At 54.2% G+C, this 18,611-nt stretch overlaps 1 protein-coding gene across 4 annotated transcripts in view; it reads right to left on the reverse strand.

Moving 5' to 3' along the window:
* Positions 1–1,881: 1,881 nt before the first annotated feature.
* Positions 1,882–18,611, reverse strand: part of CNTFR (ciliary neurotrophic factor receptor) — a 38,575-nt gene continuing 21,845 nt past the window's right edge. For all 4 annotated transcript variants that reach the window (XM_035697139.2, XM_025432092.3, XM_025432091.3 and 1 more), the window contains exons 4-10: positions 15,353–15,586; positions 8,166–8,283; positions 7,825–7,991; positions 6,499–6,662; positions 3,108–3,288; positions 2,533–2,701; positions 1,882–2,444 (exon numbers count right to left, since the gene is read on the reverse strand). In XM_035697139.2, the coding sequence (XP_035553032.1) occupies position 2,444; positions 2,533–2,701; positions 3,108–3,288; positions 6,499–6,662; positions 7,825–7,991; positions 8,166–8,283; positions 15,353–15,586 (1,034 nt within the window). In that variant the 3' untranslated portion in view covers positions 1,882–2,443. The remainder of the gene's footprint in view (positions 2,445–2,532; positions 2,702–3,107; positions 3,289–6,498; positions 6,663–7,824; positions 7,992–8,165; positions 8,284–15,352; positions 15,587–18,611) is intronic.

Here is an 18,611-nt window from a genome sequence, read left to right on the forward strand (position 1 = left end):
CAAGTAGGACACCTCCTTTCTCTCTCTTCCCCAGACCCTACATAATTGCTTTCCTGTGTTGCTAATGGAGGCCAGATTGCTGATGCCGGAGCACTGGGTGGGCAGTGGGTGGGTCAGGGCTGACCAAGGCTCTCAAGGCAGGAAGGCAGCACAGGCCAAAGACCTCTGAACCTTAGCCCTACTACCGCAAGGACAGGGAAGGGGAAGGCTCAGACCCATCCCAGGAATACAATGTCATTGGCAAGACTTGGTGCCCCCTGCTCCCTCCACTCCTGCTGAACCTGGAATACAGGTTCAGGCTCAAGCTACATCTCACAGAAACCAGACAAACAGGTAAATCAGGGGTCCACAGTACAGAGGAGCTCCACAGCCACTTCTCTCACTGGGAGCCTCTTCCTGTGAATTAGGAGTCATGCATTCCCATAGCTGAGGCTACTCAGCTTGGAAAGCCACAGGCCCCTCTACTCTGACATCAGGCCTTCGTTTTCCATGAGATCTCCCACCTGGAACACCCCTCTCCTCCTGTAGAGCCTGGCCTGGAAGAAAGTCAGTCACCTTCACTCTGAGCCCCTTACCCAGACCCAAGCCCTGTCCAGGCCTAGCACATCAGTGCTTGAGGCAACATAGATCCTCCCCCCAGGGGCATGAGCTCCCAGGGCAGGCCTGGTGAGATCGGCAAGGAATGTCCATTTTCTGACCCTGGTCTGAAGAAGAGGGTTTGAATTGAGGGTGGGGGGTGTATAACATCATAGGATTAGTGGCTTAGCACACAGCACCTGCTGTGGGGAGTGTGTACACAAGTCAGTGCATTCTCTTCCCAGCCACCCAGAGCAAGTCTAAGCCTGGCTCCCTAGGTTGGGGCTCTGGGCTGATCCTTTGCTCTCACCCTCAGGCTGGAGGCACCTGCCAACGTGGCCCCAGCCCTAGGTAACCTCAGCTAAGGAACTACAGCGGGCATCCCACTGTAGTGGAAGCTACACTGGATTCTACAAGGGGCTGGACCTGAGCAGGCATGGGGCAGCCACAGGTCCCTCCTCTGAGGAGAAATCAAAGGGACCTTGGAATCCCAGTTTGAGGACTGGAAGGGTGTAGGCAGGGTACACAACTGGACCAAAGACTGGGCACTTTGTAAAACCAAAACCTACTCCTCTTTCGCTCACACTGAGTCCTGACTGTAATCTAACCCTGGGGTAAATCCTGCACCCTACGTTCCCAGTCCTGAAGCCCAGGTCCAATTCCCAGTCACATTCCAAGTGGCCTCCTTCAGGCACCCTCCCGCCCTGCCCAGGCCCAGTGCATTCTGCACTCTGGGCCTAAGAGCCTAGCTGAGCCCCAGGCCTGACCTGCTAGAGCCCCCTGAACTATGTCTCCTGGATGATAGGGATGACAACACCCCCCTGCCCCAAGGACGAAGTTTGGCCTCCTCACCTTGCATCTCTGCTTCAATGGGTAAAGCCTAGGGTTTTTGGAAGGCAGCTCTGGAGATGACCCTTGACAAGCCTTTCCCCTGTCAGGATTCAGCAGCCTCCAGGACTGACTGGACATCCTCATGTGGGACCTGCTGCACTGGGACCCCTCATTCCCCACAACTCTGACCCTGGCCTCCAGGGAGCCTTATCCTCCAAAAAAGCAGAAGGCCCCAGCCCCAGACACATCTGCCTGAATGCTCTCCTGCCTCTCCCCATCTATATGGAGAGAACGGTCTCTCTCCAACTAGAATGTCTTCCCTCCTCCAGGTCTAGAAAGGGAGGGATCCTTAGAAGAAGGATACCCTCCCAAAGTGGGTCTGTTCCAAGGACTCATGAAATGGTGACGTTTAATGAGAACCCCCCGCCCTCCCACCCCTGTATATACATCTATAAAAAATTCAAATACAGCAAGTTACCATTGAGTCAGACTAGAAGGGATGATAGGGCATTAAATACTGTGGGGTGGGAGCAGGGAAAGGGGAAGGTCGTACAAAATGGGCACAGGTAGGGGAGTGAGAAGTGTGGGCACTGGGGGGAGGGGGATGGCTGGGCCCCCCCAGCATCAGGAGCTTATAATCTGATGGTGGCAACAGAGACCCTGGGACAAACAGGAGGCTGGGGCAGGAGGAGAAATTATGGATGTGAGGCGTTCCCCTCAGACCCCCCCAAGGGCTCCTGGGAGTCGCTGGCATTGGAGGGTCCAGCCCGAGGGGCCAGGGTGGGGGTGGGGGGTCTTTGGTGGGTGGGTTAGCTGCAGGGTCCTCCTCTCCTGGGGGAGGGAGGAGGACCAGCGTGATGTGGCAGGGAGAGGGGGTGGCAGGCCCGGGCCTGCCGGGGTCTCTACAAATTATGTTTGAAGAGAATGCAGAAGGTCCTCCTGCCCGTGTGCAAAATAGAAACTGGGGTCTGCGGGCTCAGCTCCGGCCTCCTGCTCCTCTGCAGGTGCGCTGGCATGTCCTCACGGGATGCCGGGCTCTGGGGAAACAGGGCAGGGGGCCGTGAGGGATGAGGGTGGGATGGGAGTCCCTTCAGGGTCCCCTCTGCCACCCAGTCCCACACTTACCAGATCAGGAGACTGTTGGCAGTGGCAGCAGCAGCAGCCAGGGCCAGAGTTACAGGGACATGGATCAAGAAGGGTGCTGAGGGTCCTCCACCGCTGCCCAGCTCCCCAGGGTCACAGATCTTCGTGGTGGGTGGGGGTGCCAGTGAGCTGGTGGTGCTGGTCGTGGTCTCTGGGGAACATGGGGGGAACTCAGGGCAGGGCCAGGTCTGCAGCCCAACCCAGACAGATCTGGGGGGTCGAGGCACATTGTTCCTGCTCCCTGTGTTAGACCCGTGCTGCCTCTCCCATCAGACAACCCCTGCTTCCTCTCTCAAACATGTCCTGCCTCACCCATCAGGCAGACCCTGCTTTCCCAGGGCTCAGAGATGACTCCTCCACCCAATGGTCCCCCACCAAGAATGTCCAGAGAGCAAGGACCAGTAACAGCTCGGGCAGGACAGACAGATAGGAGTGTGGCAGCCACAGCATGCCTCGGGCAGAGGCTCTATGGCTCTAAGTCCTGGGAGGAGTTGGAAGGTGCTAGACAGAGCCTAGCCCACTGAGAGAACAGGGGGCGGGGCAGAGGGGGGGCTCACCCGGGGCCTGGGCCTCAGTAGTGAGGTGTCGTGGCTCCTCAGTCCAGGGCGTGGCATGAGCAGCCACACTCCAGTCACTCCACGTCCCAATCTCATAGTCCTTGGCCGCCACCTGGATGATGTACTCCTTCCCGGCATAGGCATCTGTGATGGTGTGTGTTGTGCCATCTGACAGTTCTACCTGCAGCCAGACCATGGGATGGGGGTAGGGGGTCCTGGGGGTCAGGGGAGTGAGGCACCCCCAGAGGAACTGAGAATACTTCAGGGGAGAGAAGAATGAAGAACCCCCCTTGAGGAAAAAAGGACTTCCCTGGGGGAGAAAGAGGATAGTGAGAAAATTCCTGAAGGAGCATAAAGACATCTCAGGGAGGAGACCCTGAGGGAGGAAAGAGGATCCTGAAGGAGAGTAAGAAAACCTTTAAGGAGAATGGGAGCACCCCCCAGGAGAGCAGGAGGAGGACTTTGCTCTCCGCTGTCATCCCAGCACCCTCACAGCCCCCAGCAGGAGCCCTGACCTCAGTCTCTGCCTGGAAGTGACAAGAGTAACAGGGAAAGAGCGGGGATGGTGATGTGCTGTCCTTTCCCATCAAGCAGGAGTTTAGAGGGAAGGTTATAAACACGGACATGGAGTCCAAGTTTTAGCTCCATCCCCTCCCAGCCAGGTGACCAAGTTACTTAACCTCCATATGCCTTGCCATCCTGATCTATAAAATGGCATCGGTGATCTATCTCACAGGAGGATAATGAAGACCCTGGCACATGGTAAGTACCAAACACACGTCAGCCAGCTCTGTCATTATCATGGGTTCTAGCTCAGAGCCTGGCTTCCCAGGTGCCCCATACACCCATGAACCTGGCCCCAAGAAGGCCTCAGGATGGTTATCACCCTGCCTGAAGCAGAAGGGGCTGGAGGTGGCGGCAGCTCCCAAGCAGCAGGACAGCTGCACCATTTCCTCCTGGAGGCATCGCCACCCCACCCCCCGCCCAGGCCAGCCCTATTCTGCTGGTCTTCCCCCACCCTTCAGGCTGGCTTGCCCGTCCGGCGCCCCTCCCTGTCCCAGGCTGGGCTCTGGTTCATCTCAGCGGCACCCGCCGGCTCATTAAGCCTCCTCGTAAACAGGGGCAGCCGGCAGGGGCGGAGGAGGGGGCTGCTCTGGGCCACGTCTGGCTTCAGGGCTTTTTTGGTCCCTGTTCCAATCTTCCTTCCCGGAAAACTGGGGTCTGGGTTACCTACTTGACAGGCTGTATGTGCACACATGTGTATTCATGTGTGTGAAGGTGGGTCTAAGTAGAGCAGGAAGCCCTTCCAACAACGCCCCCTCCCACCCCCATCTGTGGCCCTGAGGCAGGAGACACTGGTAAAGGTCAGGGTCAGGGTGAAAGTCATTTGGGGCTCAGACCTGGGCTCAGTAAGTCCTACTCCCAGCCCAGGAAGATCGGTGGACTCCACAGACTCTCCTCCCCTGGAGTTGGGGCCCAGTTCCTCTTGGTACTCTATGCCCTTTTGCCCTCCAAAGACCCCCTCTGGCTAAGTATAGAGGGACAGAGCTATAGAGAGCAGATCAAATTACTACCTCATTGGTGGGCTTATGGTGGGCACCATACACTTCCAGGAATATGGCCCAGGAGCCCAATGCTTTCCTGGCAGCCACATCTCCTACACTTGGGCCCTTCTTGCTGGTTGTGACTGATCCCTTAATCCACACCCTTAAGAGAATTGCTCCTCAATTGGCAGGAATTCTCTAGTAGCTGGCATTTGCCTAGCCTCAGAGTCCTCTATGCAGTCTGCTGTAGCAAATGTCCGTCATACCCTCCAGCCTCCCTGCTGAGTTAGGGCCAGAGGAGAAGATGCAGGGAACCCATGCTGGGTCCCAGCACTTGTCCCACCTTGTCCATGCTAAGAGAGCTCCTGCCAGACCCCATGGTGCCCATTCTTGTAAATCTTGGCCTGTAGCTCTCCTTTCCTCTGGAAAACCCAAGTGATGTTTTTCTCTGCTCTCCCCTCCCTACCCTCTCCCAATCATTCACCTGCTTCTCTCCAATATAAAGTATCAGGGAGAGTAAATTCTATGTAGGGCGAAAGTCAAGTTCAAAAGAGCCATAAATCTAGCCAACTGCAATGCCAATGAGATATGGAATAGGGCAAGCACGTGCCACATGTCATACATGTTCTTAACACAGAGTCCTCCTACTTTGTTCTGCCCTCATCAGTGTGGGGGTCAGTTCTGTAGTGCATGGTCTTGGCATGTCAGTCAGATGCATGTATGGAGTGTGGTTCCTGCTGGGGACCACGTGTATGTGTACATGCTCCCGTGTGTGGTGGGCGGTGTGCCAGGTCCACTGTGAGGCGTGTGCGCTGCGATGCGCAGGGCTGCTGCCTGTAGCTCGTTAGCAGGGGAGGGGGGCTTGTGAAACTAGACCCTGGTTATTAGCAATGCATTAGGCGCGGGCAGCTGGCCAGGCAGGAGGGACTCCGGACTCTGTCAGAGAACATGTTAGCAGCCTTTGTGGGGGCCAGGCCTACAACCCGGACAGGCACCCTGGAATCAAATTACACACTTTAAAGGCTAACTGGAAGGGAGGCATAAGGAGATGGGGCTGGAGCCTGTGGGTGGGTTGACCCCTGGGTACCAGCCTGGGTTAGCCTGTGAAGCACCCTTCGTAGCCCCAGTCCTAGCCCACAGAACTCACGGGCTAAAAAGCATGCCTACACTCTGTAGCCCAGGGCTATAAAGGAGAGAGAACATTGAGTCTGCCCCAACCCGCTGGCTGCTCCTCAGAGCTACTGTAGTGTGATCAACATGCCAGACCACAGCCTGACCCCATACCAGCCCTTATCTATCCACCGCTTCATTCTCAACCTACGTTACCTTGTGACTTGTGACCCTGAGCTGACCCCCAGGTTACATCTGACTTTGGAGCCCTGACACTAGTCATGGCCTGAACTCATACCCTGGAACAAGTTTGACTCTGCAGCCTGATTTTGATCCCTTGAGACCTTGAGACTATGGGGAATGTCCTGTCCCTTGGGTCCAGCACAGGCCCACAGCCTGGGCCAGAGTCTAAGACGGAGATGCCCGATCAGGACAGAGCCAGAGTTAAGGGAAGAGAAATACCACCTGCCCTGCCTGCCACCTCTCTTCTGGGATTTCTCCCCATTACCCTGGGAGCCACAAAAACAGATGGTCCCATCACATACGGAGGTCACGGGGAACCCTTTAGGGCTTCAGAGTAAGATACCTTCCTCAGCCCCATCCACCCTCCCAGGCCCATCTGATCCTCCAGGCTTCACCCTGGAACAGCTACCAGCTGATATGGGTGCTATGGATACCTCCCATGCCACGTGGCTCTGATGCAAGCACTTGGGATGTAGGCAGGGGCAGGCACTCACATGCTGCCACTGGTCCAGGATGAGGGGTCGGTAGCGCAGAAAGAACTTGAGAGGAAAGGACTCAGGGTCAGGCCAGGTCGAAGGGGTCTGCCAAGTCACCTCTAGCCGGCGAGGGTTGCTGGGTACCGGTCGGGCTACCACATTTTCTGGAGGGTCAGGCTTCACTGTTAAGGAGACACAGCCTCATTACCTCACTAATCTCTGGGAACAACCCCAGTTTATCAACCCGTCACCATATCCACCATCTCACATCGCCAACCACTGTGATAATTGTCATAGTTGCCACCCCTCTTCTCTGTTGTCAATTCTGGCAACTACCATTAACAACCGTCTGATTATTTCCACCTCTCACATCCCCGTCACCACCAAGGACTGTTGCTACAGTCACGGTCACCAGCTCAGGATAGTGGTGGCCCAAATTTCATCCCATCATCCCAACCCCATGCTCATCATGACCAGCATTCCAATTACCAGGTCTATATAATGGCTCCACCATTATCAGCATTACCTCCATTGTCACCTGGATCACCCCCTCCTGCACCAGCATGATACACTCCCCTCAAACTTGGCTTTTCACCTCAACTCTTCCAGTTCCAAACTGAGACACACTCTCCCCTGGAAGAGTCTGGGTTTGAAGCTGCTCTGTGGGTCAAGGTTAAAAGATAGTCCACAGGTGCGGCAGATCTGAGTTGGAGGCAGGCTGAAGACCTGATGGGAATCTAAGGGCCCACCTCATGTAGAAACAGTCTGGGGGACTCAGCCATGGTATGGAGGGCAGACAGAGGGTCTGGCTAGGATGGGGTAGGAGCAGGCAAGGGTTCTGGCTGGGATGGGGCAAGAGCAGGCAGGAGGTCTGGCTGGGATGGGGTAGGAGGAAGGAAGGGGTCTGGCTAGGGTGGGGTAGGGGCAGGCAGAGGGTCTGGTGGGGGTGGGGGTGAGGGCGGTATCTGTCCCAGTCCTGTCTCCTGTTCTGACACCTCATTCATCACAAGCCGTAAGGAAGCCATTAGTGTGGGGTGGGGGGGAGGCTGCAGCTGCACAAGGGTCTGGCCCAGCCTGCCCCCATCCCCCTCCTGTACTCTGGGAGCCAGAGAGACGATGGAAGAGCTGTTGGAAAGGTCTCTTGGCCCCTGCAGGTAAAGGGCATTCACTCAAATGTTCACAGGTATATATATACCATGAATATACGTGCACATGTATATATATGCCACATATACCTATGCACACATGTGAATATCCCACCAATGCTCAAATACACCTCTGGCACACATCCACTTACATACTCCCACTGGAGTACGCTGCAGGGACCACCCCCGCCCCACGCACCAATGGTGAACTCGTCGAAGGTGATAGCTGTGGCGTTGTGGCCCAGGGCATTGCTGACACTTATGGAGACCTTGTACTTGATGGTGGAGAACAGGTGCATGTAGCGGATGTGGCAGCGGTTCTTGAGGGCTGGGTCCTTCTCACAGACCATAATTTTGGAGCCATGCCTGGGGGAAGGGTGAGGCCCAGGCACTGTTACCAACATCAAGGGTCAGGTGGGGCAGAGGTTGGGGGAAGGTCAAGCCCAAGGCAGACTAGGGTCTGGACTGAGGGCATGGTGGGTGGTTCAAGGAGAGGTCAGAGGTCAGGGTTGGAACTGGGTCACAGGCAAGTCTACTCACAGCACAGTCACATTGAAGGTGTTGGGGATGTAGGTTGGGGTGGGCAGATGCCAGCTGCAGTAGAAGCCCTTGGGGTAAGTGTTGGAGCGGCAGCTGAGCACGGGCTCCCGCGGCGGCACTGGGGGGTGAGGACAGCACGGTCAGGGTATTCTTGGAGCTCGTCCCTTGCACTGGTGTGGGGACAGGTGGGCCCCAGAACCCCAGCTCTCCCCCTTCAACCCATCAGCAATGCCAGAGGTTGGGGAGGGGTGGCTGTCAGCGAGGGTCTGAGGCTTCCCAGGCTGCAGAGAGCCAGATGTTTAATTAAAGAAAAACAAGGGCTATATGAAGAGGGAGCCCCCCCCACCTGCTCAGTGGAGGTGGGGACTGTGGGGAACCGGGGGCTGTGGGCCTCAGCTCATCAATCACAGGATGGAGGTGATGTCTGGGGGAATCGGCCCCAGCCCCACATCTCCTGACACGTTGTGTCCATGCACAGAGAAAAACTGCAACAGAGGCTGAGGGCGGGATGGGCGGGTTGTCTTGACTAGGTCCTCCAGTTGCTAGAATAATCAGAGTGTACGCCCTGGAGAAGAGTCATCCTAGGCTTCCCCAAGTAGAGATTTAGACGCACAAGGACAAGCCTGGTGGTGCCACAGGAACAACAGCACTGGGTGGCTATGCATGTGTGTATCTGTATGTAGGTGTCTATAGGCACAGGTATACATGTTACATGCGTTTCTGTGACAGCAATGACCCATGATGGAATGTAGGTCCGTGTATAATGGGCATAGCTCAGAAGGTGTATCCCTGTGTGACTGCATGTGTGTGCATATGCCTGTTGAGAAGAAGCTACTGTTCCCTTGGTGTATACCCCACCTAAACCCTAGCTCCCAGCTCCTCCATCACAGACCCTTTAAAGAAGCCCCTTACTTGATTAGCAGGTTAGCAGCTGTCTGCAATCTAGAATGGGGAGTCCTAGAGAGGGATAGAGACCTGCCTGGGATCACACAGCAAGTCAGAGCTGGAACTAAACCCCAGGATGGGGATACCTACTTACATGACCACACATACACACCTGGGAAGTCCTTTCTGCTATCTAACCACACTTCTTGCTGCTGTGAGTACTTAGCCCAGCTGTCCCACCCTCAGGCATTGGGTAAGGCGTGAGGACAGCCGGCTCAGGTTCCTGGAAGGAGGCAGCTTCTGTGATCTGACCCAGGCAAGGAATGTCCGTCAGTGGCTCCAGGGACACTGACACCTCCCTCCTGTGTCCACCCCCCCGGCCCCACCCCCTGCCTGACAGGTGGACAGGAAATGGGAGGGGGGCAGTTCAATAAGCCAGGGAGCTAGGGACTGTGAAAGGGGGAGTACATGTCTATGCTTGCCGAGTGGCCATGGTGACATATGGGAACTGTGGGCTTTCGTCCACAGTGTACACGGGACTGTGACTGAATTTGATTGTGTGTACACAGCCAGTGTGTATGAAGTATATGTGTATCAGGGTCGAACCCCCAAGGCCCAATCTGGCTTTGCAGCAGGAGATAAGAAAGGGTCAGAGAGGCATCTGGGAAGCTTGGGTGTAAGTAGCAGCTAGAGTGGGCTACACTGTGGGCAAAGGTAGCTCCATGCCCCAGGCCTGCAGGGGAGAGCCAGAGCCCAGCTGAGCCCCCACAGGGGCAACTTGCATTCTATCCACTGCTGTCTGCCTCCTCTGGGGAGCCTTCCTGGCTCTGTGTCCATCTTGTGTCTGTTCCATGTTCATCCTGTGTGCCTCTCATATCCCTTCCCTATCTGCCCAGGGGCACAGAGGCATGGGGGTGGGGTGGGGGGTGGCCAAGGACACAGGAAGTGCCTTGTGGGGGCCTGTAGGCCAGGCCAGAGTTGGCAGCCACCCCAGGAGAAAAGGACATTCCGAGGTCGGCTGAGAAGCCTCCACTCCCCCTCCTGCCACCACCCCCCCTTATCCCCACAGCTTCAAAGGAGAAGGGTGCTGGGGGTGGGGTGGGTACTGAAGGCTGCAGAGTCAGCTCCCTGCTGCCTGGGACTCTTTGGAGGGCAGAGCGGGCCATGGCACTGGACTCACAGCCCCCACCCCCCAGCTAGGCTCCCTACTAACCAGTCCCCTCCATTCCCTCTGACCATCTTCCCCCTCAAACCAGTTCCTCTCTGACTGGGCAGGTCATGGGGGACCAGGGGGCCAGGCAGGGCTTTGTCTGTCATCTGGCTACTCCTGCCTGGCCTTGGGCCCTGAGTAGGGAAGGGCTTGGGTTTCCTGACAGGGACCAGGTTTCTCAGAGGGAAAAGGAGGAAAGAAAAACAAAGAAAGGAAGAAAAGGAGTGACTTGCTGCAGCTGGAGCCCAGCTGAGGGGCCGGGTGGGCGGAGGTGGGGGTGCTGTGAGAGACCAAGTGCGAGGTTGTGGGACAGTGTGCGATCAGGCCTGTTGTGAGTATGCTGCAAGATGGGGGAGAAGCTGTTTTTAAGACATTGCAATTGTGAGGCTGTGTGTTAACTCCGAGAGCCTTCGTGTCTGTGACTGAGACTCTGGGCAGTTGTGTAACTGTGCAGTTGGCTATGTGTGACTCCAGGCAGGCTGTTTGATTTCAAGACTGCCTGTACGTGTATGGCTGCGGGGTTGAGGTACCCTGAGAATACGTGTAGGTGCGCCATTGCATCTGAAACACAGTGACAGCAAGACTACATACCTGAAACACTACAGAGGAGGTGAAGCTTAAGCCTGAATATACTTTTCAAACTGTGTGTGTGGGAAAGTGCTCAGAATTCCAAGTGTGTTCACATGTATGAGCTAAACACCACATGAGAACATGTTAGAGGCTGTGTGTGAGTACAAACTCATATGCACATGTGTCGGGTCATTCTCTGGGCAAGTGGACATACTCCTGGATGCCCAGGCATTCCAAGTTGCCCCTCGTGGGGGCTCCTAAGATGGCCAAGTGACTGTCTCAGCCTCAGATGTCCTTGGGTCCCATGCGGGCCATGTACGCGTGTGCATGTGTGCGTGTGCCCCCGCTGGCCCAGGGTTTGTTTGTTTTCCTCCTAATTGGCTTGTTTTTCCATGTCCAGCCCACCAAACCGCATGTTTTTCCTCTCATCTCGCCAGCCCGCCTGGTCTGGAGCCCCCGGCACGCACAAGGCCTGCCCGCTGGCCCAGAGAGAAGGAGGGGCAGGCTGCCCACACCCCTGGCCAGGCCAGATCAGGCTGGGTGGAGCAGAGTGACCCTTCCAGCTCCAGCCGTGCCCAGGTCCCACCCACACTCCTCCTGTCTGGCATCAAAGCCCATGGCCTGTCCCAACCTTATCTCATGAAATCTCTCAAGGCACCCCAACTTCTGGATTCCCAGATGCCCTTCTGCCTCCCACCTGTCTTTTTCCCCCAGACATCTTCATCCACAAGCTGCTCTTTCCTTCTCAGCCAAATGTGACTGAGGGGGAAGCAGTGCTGAACCAGAGGTTCAGAGTTCCTGTCCTGACCAATCAAATACAGATATTCAAAAACTGGACAAAGAACTGTCCATCTAAAATTAGTAAATTACTCTGATTTATTTTAGCTTAAAATCAGAAAGACACTGAATCAGCAGTGTCTAGTAAACAAAAGGATGCTACTAACAGTAACCCTGAGATCCTGTTTCCTAATGTGGGTGGTCCTTTCATCATGCAGGGTGAGGGACTCCTCTGAGCTGTTTGTGAGCATCCACTGGAGGGCAGGGAGGTGGAGTAGGAGAAAGCAGTGCAAGGATAAGTCTGGTAAGGGGACTTTCACCAATGGGGCACCTGCGTGGCTCAGTGGTTGAGCATCTGCTTTTGGCTCTGGGCCTGATCCCAGGGTCCTGGGATCAAGTCCCGCATCTGGCTCCCCACAGGGAGCCTACTTCTCCCTCTGCCTATGTCTCTACCTCTCTCTGTGAGGTATTCTCATGAATAAATAAAATCTTTTTTAAAAAGGGAGGAGCTTTCAACAAGATATTTTTATGATCAGTTTCGTTGGAAATAGAAACACGAAAATCTTATATGTTTAGGATAAATATTAAGTAATTTTTGGCTTGGATGACTCACAAATCGGGGTAACTTTGTCCTGTTCTCTGAGTGTTGGCTAGAAGAATAATTTGATATTGAGTGTTGCCAAACCCAGTCTCTTGTTACTAATATAAAGTGACTGAGACAATCATGATTAATGTCCCTTGTTCCTCTGACCAGCTCTTTAGAAGCAAATAAGGCAATGAGAGATAAGTACCTGTTACTAATGCTATGGCCAATTCACAGCCAACTCTCTTCTGACAGGCAGAGCCTAGGGAGTGGTCACTATATATATAAAAGGTCTGGGCTCTGGTCACAACATGGCATCTGTGGGCATGTCCTGTGGGTGCAGACTACAGACATCACTTCTAGACCCAATTTCCTTCCAATAACCTCTCAAAGATCAAGTCATCGGGAATAAGGCTGAGGGTCACCAAGGCCTAGCCATCACGGCCAGCCTTGTCCATCCTAAGGATTTTTGGACTCAGATTGAGAAGACAGAAGAATACTGTCAAATTGGTCTTATCCTTCTTCCATGGCACTCAGTGTATGACATTTTATCTGTGTAAGAACATGGAGCTAGGCTGTGTTCTACTTCCAGTGGACCTCATGGTGGGCCAGGATGAACTCAGGTAGGCTGGTCCTGTATTTCTCAAGCTGGCCAACAGGGGTCACTCCACCCTTGGCTTGAAACTAAAACACATGGTTATGATTGCTATCTTTCCAGTTTGAACACACGAAGGCTTTTCTGTGTGAAAAGGAATATCCCCAGCAAAACATATTTTCACCCCTCCTCTAATCCCACTGGTGGGTCAGTGTTTTGTGGACGACCATGAGCAACCCTTCAGTCTAACATTTCCAATGGTTGTCCATACCAATTTCCTGCTCCCAGGTCACTTAAGCATTTCCTCCCCTCAGCAGCTCCCAGGGAATAAAGAAACCATTCAAAGAAAATGGGGTGCATCACCCAAATGGGCTGAAGCCAGAAAAACATGAATCTTTGGCTTAAGCAGAAAAGAAATGGAACTATTTTCAGAATATTCCGGTGATGGGTGCCTGCCCAGCTGACCCTCAGCAACATTGATAAGCTCATTATTCCAACTTCTCCAAACCTGTCTTCTGAACTTCATTCACTCACTCTTCCCTCTACCTTCCTGTTGGCTCCTTCTTATCTTTTTGTGGCTCATTTCTCTCCATCAATCCTTTATAAAGTGATAGTCTTCAGGGTCCAGTTCTGGGTCTTCTTCTCTTCTCATCCCACAGTCTCTCCCCCTTGGCCATCTCTGCACCCGCCCCCCCATGGCCTTTCTCATGCCATCCTCAGCCCAGGCCTCTTCTGAGCCCCAGACCTTCAGATCCACTGGCTATAGCGAGGACCCCAACCCAACATACCTACAGCAGATGGTGGTGGTGCCACAACAGATCCCTGGCTCATATCTGCTGCCCTCTTCTGCAGTTCTATGTCTAAGAGCTTTCATTGGTCACCAAAATCTGCATTGCCTGCTGAGGCATCAGGCCAAAAATGCGAGGGAATTAAAGCATCCCTGCCCCCACCCCAGGAGACTCCTTCAACCAAAGACTGGGCAGGAGTTAGTGTATAAACTTCTGAGCTCCCTTCCCGCTCAGGCACAACTCCCAGGTACATGTTCTACTTGGGCTCTCAGTTCTCCCATGGTGGAGCTGCAGTTGCCCAGAAGATAACTGGATAACTCCATCTCTCTTGGTCCTCTAAAATTCCTTCTTCTGTCACTTTCTCACTTCCTTGCGGTGTTTCTGCCATCTGACAAACTATTTGCTATGAATTCTCATCTTGGGATCTGATTCTAGCAAAACCCAAAATAAGATGACTTGCATACTACTGTCCAAATAGAACACACTATTTTCTTTTAAGTAGGTTCCACACCCAGCATGGAGCCCAACACGGGCCCTGAACTCAGGACTCTGAGATCATAACCTAAGCTAAAATCAAGTATCAGATGCTTAACTAACTGAGCCACCCAGGCGCCCCCAGAACGCACTATCTTTTCTTCCAATGACCCTTCCACCTTGCCTCTGTTGCAGCGATTGGTAACATTAGCTGTCTTGACTCTTCCTGCTCTCTACTCTCCTGTCCTCTCTACCTCCAATCTACCACTGACTCCTGGAGATACCACCAGGCCCTTTCAACTTCCCCAACTCCGTGCCCTGATCCCTCATCCTCATCATCTCCCCTGCATCTAGCAACAGCCTCCTTCCTGCCCTAGCATTGCCCCCATGCAACCTGTCTATGTTCATCATGAGAAGGATCTCTTAAGAACATGAGCCTGACCATGTCACTCCCTAACTCCTAGGATCGTGATTTGCCCCATCCCCTCCTTTAGCTCCCTTCCCCATTTACACCAGCCCAAGGGGCCCTATCATGCCCTCCCAGCCTCTGAGCCTACAGTCACACTTAGCTCTCTCCCAGAAGGGAGTTTTTCTTTCTTTTTTTTTTTTTTAAAGATTTATTTATTTATTCATGAGAGACACACAGAGAGAAGCAGAGATGCAGGCAGAGGGAGAAGCAGGCTCCCTGCAGGGAGCCCGATGTGGGACTCTGACCCTACATCCTGAGATCACGCCCTGAAGGCAGGCGCCCAACCGCTGAGCCACCCAGGTGTCCCCCAGAAGGGAGTTTTTCAATGTATCCTTGGAATCTCCCAATCTCATGTGCCTCCCACTCTAGGAAGTGTTCTTTCTTCCCTGGAGCCTCCCAGAGTGCCTATTCCTATACCTGCATAACTAGCTCCTGTGCAAGCACACAATGGAGTGGGATCACTCTGACTTGAAGCTGTGACCCTGGAATTCCTCCCTACCAGGCCCCAGAAGGACCAGGTCCTGCTATCCTTCCTCTGCCTATCTTGTCATAAGGAACATGATTTCTGGATCTCAAAGGCCTCTGGCATGGGGTGGGGGAGTGGGCTGGGGGTGGGATACATGTGCAAAATGCCCAGAGTTCTGGACTCAGTGGGAAACACTGGGCTCAGAGGTCAGAAGAGAAGGCTAGGATAGGATTAGGGAGCAAAGGTCAGGGTTCTGCAGCCCCCCTCCCCAAAAGGAAGAGGACTTAATCTGGACCAAGGGTCTAAGCCTCACTGACAATCCTCTTGAGTGAAGTGGAAGGTCAGATGAAGGGTTGGGACCAACACTTACAGCCCACATGTAGGAGGACTTGGTGGCGCAGGTGCCAAGAGTCACGGTGGAAGCAGGCGTAGAGGCCGCTATGGCCCAGTTCCAAGCCATGGAGCACAAGCTGAGAGCCGTTGAGCAGGTCAAGGGCCAGGTCTGTCCCATTTACCCGCCATGTCACTGCTGCATCCCAGTTTGCTGTCCCACATGGCAGAGTCACATCTGAACCTAGGCGCTCATACTGCACGTGGGGTGCTTCTGTGAGGGGGTAGGGAGAGCACAGGGCAAAAGTCACAGGTCAGAGCCCTGCCTTGGTGCCACAAGGTCAACGCGCATGGATGAGAGCCTATAAATGAGAAGTCTAGGCCAAGAGGCTCAGTGTCTGATGGTGTGTTGGGAGATGAGGAGTGTGTAACATTTCTCTGTGGCTGTGCTAGCATACAGGTATGTGAGTGTTTCCAAATTTGTGTGTGTGAGTGTGCATGTCTGGGGATTTTATGTGTGAATGGGTGATCTTCTGTGTGTATGTGTGTCAGAGAAAGTTTGTGTAGAGTGCTGAGAGGAGTTAAATCTCAGTGAAAACCCAGTTTGCCTCCAGTCACTAGGTCCTTTAGAAAGTTTTCTTGACCTCCGTGACCCTAACCTCGCCCAGCCCCAACCACTGACATCTGCTACCAGGCAAGCTGGAACTGAGGGGCCCTACTTCTGGACTCCTTTCTCTGTCTCTTGTCCCTATCTTGGTCTCCGTCCTGCCTGTCTCCTTCTCACTCTCGCCCCCCTACAAACTGCCCCTAACCTGCCCCACTTCAGCCATCCAGGCCTCCACTTCAGCCATCCAGGGCTCGGGTAGCAGCAGTAGGGAGATCCAGGATGGGAGCCCTAGGGAACTCCTGGCAGCTATCAACTTTGTGAGACAGGAACTGCTGGGGTTGGGGGGGGGGGGGTGGCGGGGGAGTGCTGGGACAGAGAGAGCTCTCTGACCATTCCTCTCCTGCCCCCAGGAGGGGCCTGTCAGAGCCAAAAGCAAACCCCAGCCCTGGCCTCGGCAACCCAGGCGTGATGGACTGAACCCAGGAGACTGGAAGGGAAGGGTGGGAGGGAGCACCTGTCGAGAGGCAGCACTAGGTGGGGGAGGTGAACAGGACACAAAAAAAATCGGAGACACAGATCTACAGACAACTGAGGAGAGGCAGGCATGCAGAGCCGGGTGATGTGAATCTAATCTCCTCATTCCTCATCCTGCCCCCCAACCCTGGAAGGACAGATGCTTCCCCCAGTCTTGGCCAGATCTGTGGAGTGAGGATGGGAGGGGAAGAGCGAAGCAGGAGGGGGGCATGGGTGGAGGGGGGGGCCTGCGGGATCCCTCGTTAACACTCGCTTACATCTCCCCTCCAGAGAGCCACCCCGCTGAGTTGGGGGATTTTCAGAGGCAATTCCTGTTAACGAGCCAATTAACTTGGGCCAGTGGCCTCTTAATTAGACTTGTTAACACCACCAGGACTGCAGGGGGCAGGGATCCCCCTATGCCACCAGCCACCCCCTTCCCTCCATCGCGGCCCCCTCCCCAGTACTGCTCTTCTCTATGCTGGAACATCTGTCCCTGCTTGCTGCCTCTGCCACCCTTCCTGTCTCAGGGGCTCTCTGTGTCTTCAGGTCCCCCGCTGCCCCCCACCCTGCTGCCTGCCTCTGTCTTGCCCCTCACTGAGCCTCTGGTCCCTGTCCCCTGTTGGAGGAGAGGGAAGCAGGAAACCCAGCCAGTCTTGACCACTTGTCTGTGGGGCCTGGGACCAGCTAAACAAAGGATGAACGGCGGAAGGGCGGTGGCTGGGGGCCTAGGAGGCCACAGCTGTGAGGCTGGACCAGAGACTGAATGGGGACCTCCCCCCACCAGAGGCCCAGTGTCCAAGGCTCAAACCATAGAGCTCCCCCAGTCCGCCAGCCCTAGCCATTGAGCCCCCCCTCCAACCTCCCCTGTCAAAACCTGGAGCTTCCAGGAAACATGCCAAACCCCTCTCTCTGAACCCCCCCCCCCCCCCAGTACAGACTCTGCATCCAGCTGCCTGAGGAGGAGGCTGAAAACTGACCGTAGGGGAGGGGGTGTGGCCACTACGATCTCAGCGGTGACGCAGCAAAGCTGACCAACAGCAGCTCAGGACTAACTTGAACCCAATGTGGTTCTCTCATATTGCTGGGCAGGTACAGCCACAAGATGAGGAAACAGCCATCCGACAGCACAACAAATATAATGACAATGCGCTAACACTCCCAAGTCACCCTGTCTGCCTCAAAAGGGAACAGAAACACAACCTGACAACAATGACAAACCAACAATGTAAGGGCAGGGCAGGAATGAAAACATGACAATGCAATGACAGAAGACAACCACAGGCCATATGCAGAGGTAGAGGGGGCAACAGGACATGACAATCATGTGAGACACACACTGCCACAAATGCTACACTAACACAATAACAGCAATACACATAGCCCTGCAAAAGCTCCAAAGATGGCAAGGATTTAATCCTTTGTCTCTGGACAGTTCTCTTCCCGCCCTGTGGGTACCCCTACTGATGTGCTGTCCATTTCAGAAATTAAATCAAGCAGCAGGGGGAGGATGGGGTTCTTGGCCTTGACGCGGTGACAAATGCTCCAAAGAAATCAGCTGTGAAAAGGTTGTTAGAAGCCAGGATGAGAGACAGAGACAGGATGAGGTCATGGACATGGAGAACACAGAAGGACAGAGCTGATGACTCCCTCACACCTGCGTACATGGGCTCACATGGGGACCACATGCCGGAAACAGTCCCCCTGGGCGTCCTAAGCAACTTCACATTGCCACACACATAGGATGAGGACAGTTACCACAAGAAGAACACACACACACAGCACAACTGTCCACAAGGTCACAGCCACACAGAGACACAGTTCCACCTAAATGGCTAACACCTAATACAAGATGATCACATGCATATACACAGAGGGCACTGTCACCCAGAGGCACACTTACGCATAAAGGCACAGTCTCACATCAGGGAGACAATTTGACAAGGACCCAAACATACAGAGACAGAAACAGAGAGGAACTATCTATTACACAGAGTACAGTCTCAATCACAAGGATAAAGTCCCACAAAGAGCATGGTCACACATAAATAGACAATGTCACACACAAAGCACAGCCCCCAAGGATACAACCACACAGAGAAATGCATTCGAACAGGGATGTGGTCTCTCACTCATGCACAGAACCTAATGGACAAGGACAGTTATACACGCTCAGAGA

The sequence above is a fragment of the Canis lupus genome, chromosome 11, assembly GCF_003254725.2.
Source record: "Canis lupus dingo isolate Sandy chromosome 11, ASM325472v2, whole genome shotgun sequence".
Lineage (NCBI taxonomy): Eukaryota > Metazoa > Chordata > Mammalia > Carnivora > Canidae > Canis > Canis lupus.